Raw genomic sequence first — 6,000 nt, 5'->3', positions numbered from 1 at the left:
ATTTTTTTTGGTGTTACCAGGTCCGCTATCCGTCTAAGCCCGCTCATAAACAGCTCTAGGCCCTCTACTTTTTAAGATGAATGAAAAAACAATAATTTAAGCTTTAATCTTAACCAAAACTATTATTAATTTCTTCGGTCTGGAGTACCTATAGTCTAGATGATCAATGAAGGGTAGTGGGATATTCCTCAGTTACTATCTCCTTTGAATTGATTCTTGGGATCAGGCACCTAGAGATCCTTCCATCCAATTTCAAAACAGTGTGGGTAGGTTTCTTAGAAAGATTAAAAATGGGTAGACACAATTCCTTTTTTCACGTACATACGATGGATTCTTCTCCATACTTTTTCATGAGAATCGCTAGGCAACGTACAACCAAGAATACGTGCTAACTTGGGTTTGTTAAAAGAAATAATGGTTTTTTTAACATTTAAGGAGCAGAGAAAGTTGAATTTGGTTATCAATTTTAGGTTTATATAGATTAGACGAGTTGTAAGAATATGAAAAATTACTTAGGTTAACTAATTTTCACAGTTTTGATTTATTTAAATTATCAATACAAGTAAATTCTGAACTCAAAAAGAATTCTAAATTAATAGTATTGCTAGAAGTTATTGATTGATTGCAAACTCATTAAAAATACACGTTTTTGGTTTTGTCGTCCTAAATCATACACGTGAGTAGTTATTCAAGTCTAGTTCATCATGAGACAATGAGTTTTCGGGAATGATTTCTTGAATCTTCATTAGACTGATAATCTATCAATTTCTTGACACGAGTAAAAGATCTTTTCGTTTTCGCTTTTTCTTTGTTTGCAAGGGATTTTCTTTTTAAAATCATGAAAAAAAAATTGTTCAGTTATAAGAAGAAATGAGCTAACTGTGGTAAAATGGTCTCAAATAATACTTGATAATAAAGTGTTCAAACAAATTACTTTCAAATTTTACCCAATTACATGTATAAGATTAGTATTATTATACAACTTACAATCACACTAATATAACTAGCCAAAAAACTAGCACCCATCATTCTTCTAGAGTATGTAAAAGTACACAAATGGAAAGAGATCATGGTAATTTGCATGACAAATTTAAAATATAAATTATTGATTTGAAAATATATAGTAAAATGTTGACCATTGATATATTACAATATCAACGGCCAAAGCTTTTTACACGCCCTGGTGATTGTTCATCATCACTGCTTACGTCTTCCTTAAGTTTAATAAGTGAATAGAAAGCTGAACCAAGAAAGGCTCCAATGGGTGGGGCCAGCATGTATATCCATATTCCATGGTACCTTCCTGCTGCTATTGCTGGTCCTAGTGTTCTTGCTGGATTCATCGACCCACCCGTACTTGGCCTACATATCATTCAAATATTATTTTTTTTATTAATAATATTTTTTCTTATTATGATATCCAATGTATTGTTTTAATCCGTATTATAATCCGTGTTAAATTTAGGCTTTTAAATGATCACTTACAAATATAAAGTGATCAATTAGAGAAATTGACTAGTTATATCTAGTCAATATCTATTGGTCTCATGGTAAGACAGTCTCATACAAGATGAGCCGTTAAAAATTAGAAAACAATTGCACGTAAGAGGTTGAACTTTCTAAAAATAGTGTGTCCTATTGAACTTTAGGTATTGTGTTCACTAGGACAAATACTAAACTTAGTTTCTATCCAACAAATATTTACCAATTTGTGACCTGAACATCTAGTATCACTTGTTGATGTGGCTGTTCACATGCCCCTTTCCTGATATGATTGAACACATGACACTCTTTTTTGACGTGATTGATACACTTGGGAGCACATATGTTAATCACGTTAGCAAGTGAACTGATGTTTGGTTAAGTTGAAATTTTAGTCAGATCACAATTTAACAGGTTATGTCATTAGAACCTACCCAATAAGGAGGATGTCAAGAAGGATAGTAGTTCCAATTGCAATTCCGGCCAAGTCACCCACCTGCAAAGTATACCAATTAAAATGAAAGATAAGGTATTAATGCTAAAATTGTGTTTCTTATCATAAGTCCACAGTTGTATTTTTCATGTTATGAATAACAATTTTAACAAAAGATTATATGAAGGTCAAAATCAAGTCAAACTTTGATCAAATTCTATTAATTTCTTATTGGTTAGGTTTCTAATTATAACTTTAATGTTATATGGCATCAATTCCTTATAAAGAGAATTTAGATAGTTACATGTACACAACCTAATGAGTATAATAATATAGAATATTTTGTTTAATAGTATGACAATAAAAAAAAAAGAAAATTTGACATTAGTAATTCAATCTTTTCTTCATACGTTGGGAATAATTTTACATTTGGATTGTCTTTATTAATTCAATCTTTGCTCGTAGTTTGCTTTCAGCATTCAAGGATATTTTGATAAAAAAATCAATGAGAAAAGTTAGATAATTAGAAAATAAAAGGGTATACCGACAGCAAACAAAGGAGAAATCTTCAAATATTAAAAAATAATTTAAATTTAGGAATATTAACAGTGGGTGGATGAAAGGTTGGTTAATTAACGTTAAACTTTGAAGGATACTTACAGCACGAGTATCGGTAGCAACGGCTGTAATGACGAACATGAGGAAGAAAGTGGCAACCACCTCGAGCAAAAATGCCTGTCCAAAACTAGCCGTTGGCACGGTGCCTCCACCGGACATGAAAGGATGGTAACCTAACTTAAGCAACAAGCTAGCTAATATCCCTCCAACAAACTGAGCTATTATATAAATGGGTACTTGGGCCCAAGGAAAATGTTTTAGGGCCGCAAAAGCCAGAGTTACAGCTGGGTTAATATGGGCCCCCGATATGTGACCCACTGATAAGATTGCTATAGTTGCCGCAAGCCCAGAACAAGCAGCGTTTCCCAATAGTGTTTCTATTCCATTGAATTTTTGGTTCACTATGGGCCCACCTGCTGCTGAAAATACTAGTATAAATGTTCCTATAAATTCTGCTCCTGCCTGTACCAATTAAAAAACATCGTCGACCAAATAGTAGATATATTAGATTATAGGAAAATGATAGTTAGTAATAAGTAATTATATAGAAACAAGTTTTAATTCAATTATAACAAAAGATTAATTTTTATTTCTTGTATAAAAAAGTAAAAATTCATAAATTCTTGTGAGAGACGGTTTGAGAGACCGTCTCTAATTGGGTCGGCCCATTATATATTTTTTAAAATATTATAAATAGTCATTAAGAATGATATAAGTAGACATTTAAGATATAGAAAGTAGGTATTAAGGATATGGTAAGTAAGTATTAAGGATAATATAAGTAAGCATTAATGATACGTAAATGGGCATTAATCTATTAATGCGCTGGACTTAAGATACGTCTCTCAAAGAGACTGTCTCTCAAGAGACTAGCTGATAAAACTTTAAATCACACGACTTTAGTTACATTTCTACAACTTTGAGCACTTAATTTTTTTTGATTACATAATATATTACTTTATTCAGCCCGTGCTGTATGAGATCGTCTCACAGTGAGACGACCTCAAAACAAAAATCCCATAAGCTAAAAATTTCTATTATTGGGCTATTCAACCCAAGTATAATACATGTTTCACGGTGAGCCCATCTCTTACAAGAATTTGTGTACTTTATTATTAGATCTGGTCGAGTCAAAAGATAATAGATCACATCGGCACGTTCATCACCTCTAGCAATAGTTAATTATATGCTCTAGCACGAGAACTCATTAGACTAGAAATCTCAATGTGACTTAGATTTTTCGTTTGGATGAGTTGTAATACGACAATGATTTCAGCTAACACTTAGATTTGAACCCATTTCACTGATAAGCAGATAAAATTTCAAATTATGCTATATACTCGATCAATTAACTATTTAGATGCATCATAAAATGATTTTCTACATATCCTCAATAATAAATAGATACAACTAAAGAACAAAATTGTTAAACACATTACATAATGCATTACCTTTTGAAGAAGTGAAATTCTAGCTTCTTTAGATGTGAATGGTTCGATCAACGGGCGAATACCCGGTGTCATCGACGGTGACATGTCATTGTTGGCGGGCATTTTCTTCTATCTATCACCTTGATAAACTTTCTTGTGTAAAAATTACGCTTTCTATAATCAAATTAGGCACTTTCTAATGTTGATGTTATGGGATCAAACTAAAGATTTGTAAGTATTTATATGGAAAAATTATAAGTTAAGGTATTAGGTATCATGTATTACTCAAAATGCGGCGTGCATGATCCATGCATATACATGATTTTGCTCTTAATTAGGAATTAAGTTATTCTCTACATTAAACCACCTTTTGAATTTTTTATTTTTTTATTTTCCTAACTTCTTGGCTCATAAAAGTAGCAAGATAAGCAAACAATGCAAGAATCATTGAAGAATTAGGATATCATTATTATATAGAATCTAATTATATGATGTAATCATTAATTACCTATTCATTTTTTAAGTTTATCAATCACTACTTAAACTAAGTCTTCATATTAAACCATAATTTTTTATTTTTAGTTATATTTCATATAAAAAAAAAACATTAATCATATTCAAGTCCTTAATTAGTAAAAGGCATGGAATGTACTTTTATTCGAGATTAGATAATATGAAATCTTGAGTGAAAGGGAATATTTAAGAGAGGATACAATCCATCAAACATCAGCAAGTAGATATATAGGGGGACATAAGACTGATAGATATATGGGTACGCAACATCTTTTTTATATTTAAATTTGAACTATTATTTTGAAAATTTTAGGTCCCATAAGTCATTATGAAAAGCTAGTTTTACAATAAAAAAAATATAAAAAATATAAGAAATAAAGAACAAAATCGAGGGAAAAGTAATTTTGTTCTACTATGAGCGGTAAGTTGCATGCAAGTACTGTCTCCTAATAATTATCGCCCGAAAATAAAGAACAAAACTGTTAATGTATTTCATCAGCATCATCAACGCAATATTACCGTTCGAAAATAGGGTTTAGAAGAGAAAAAGTGACGGACAAAACCGTCAATGTATGTATTTAAGAGAGATAAATCATAAATATGTAACCCATATCAAGTATACAACAAATACTATATTACGCCACCATATGTTTTGGGCCACAATTATTGATGTATGGGCACATCAGTATATTGTGTTGCGCCTATAATCAACTTGGAAGACGACTTATTTTCTGATGCCTTTCATATTGCACCACATTTTCTACTTATGAGCAATATTTTGTGCCACAGTTTCTTTTCACCAAATAAACTCAAATATGCAACAATTTTTAGTCCTTAATCATAATTATTCATCTTAAAAGTTTAAATTTATAATATACAATTTTTTAAACTTTATTTTAACCAAATAAAATATAAATTCATGTGTCACTGTTCGATAAATACTAGGAGTACCATTTTAAAACACAAAATGCACTTCACTTTGATAACCTATAATTTACTGATTAATTTCCATTCTTTATAAACCCAATGATTTGCAACATAATATTTAACATACAATTATAAGTGGATAACAAAGTAGAAAAACTAAACTTGAAAATTTCAAATAATCTTTTATATGTTTTTACATTAAATGTGTTAATTGACAAAATTTTGAATTTGATATTTTGAAGTTTTTAAAAAGATTAAATATAAAAAATTTTACTATATTTTTCTAAGAGCGGGATAAATTAGGTGTGATGATGATAAATAAATGGGTTTAGTAATCCCTCCACAAAGAGGTTGAGATTTTATTATAAATATTAATTAAAATAAATGTGCTAGAATAAAATAATTAAGGGATTCTTCCAATATAACAGAGAGGTGGCTAAATCATTTGATTTTAGAGGGTGTAGTCTATGTATATTTTACAGCCATTTTTCATTAGAGTTTAAAGTTAGTTATTGAGTATATGGAATTTGTGTATTTAAATTATAATTCTATAAGGCCAATATTTAAAACTATTATCTTTACACATGCTCTATTATA

At 30.2% G+C, this 6,000-nt stretch overlaps 1 protein-coding gene across 1 annotated transcript; it reads right to left on the bottom strand.

The window, feature by feature from the left end:
• Positions 1-946: 946 nt before the first annotated feature.
• LOC130799778 (probable aquaporin NIP5-1) lies at positions 947-4,163 on the bottom strand. The gene is made up of 4 exons (XM_057663009.1): positions 3,985-4,163; positions 2,576-2,995; positions 1,917-1,978; positions 947-1,362 (listed from the first exon to the last, which is right to left on the bottom strand). Exons 1-4 carry the CDS (start codon positions 4,084-4,086, stop codon positions 1,155-1,157), a joined length of 792 nt encoding a protein of 263 aa, XP_057518992.1. The 5' UTR covers positions 4,087-4,163; the 3' UTR covers positions 947-1,154.
• Positions 4,164-6,000: the final 1,837 nt, after the last annotated feature.

This window comes from Amaranthus tricolor, chromosome 14, assembly GCF_026212465.1.
Source record: "Amaranthus tricolor cultivar Red isolate AtriRed21 chromosome 14, ASM2621246v1, whole genome shotgun sequence".
In the NCBI taxonomy this organism is placed as follows: domain Eukaryota; kingdom Viridiplantae; phylum Streptophyta; class Magnoliopsida; order Caryophyllales; family Amaranthaceae; genus Amaranthus; species Amaranthus tricolor.
Note: the sequence above shows the minus strand (reverse complement) of the source record. Positions and strands in the feature narration are given on the sequence as shown.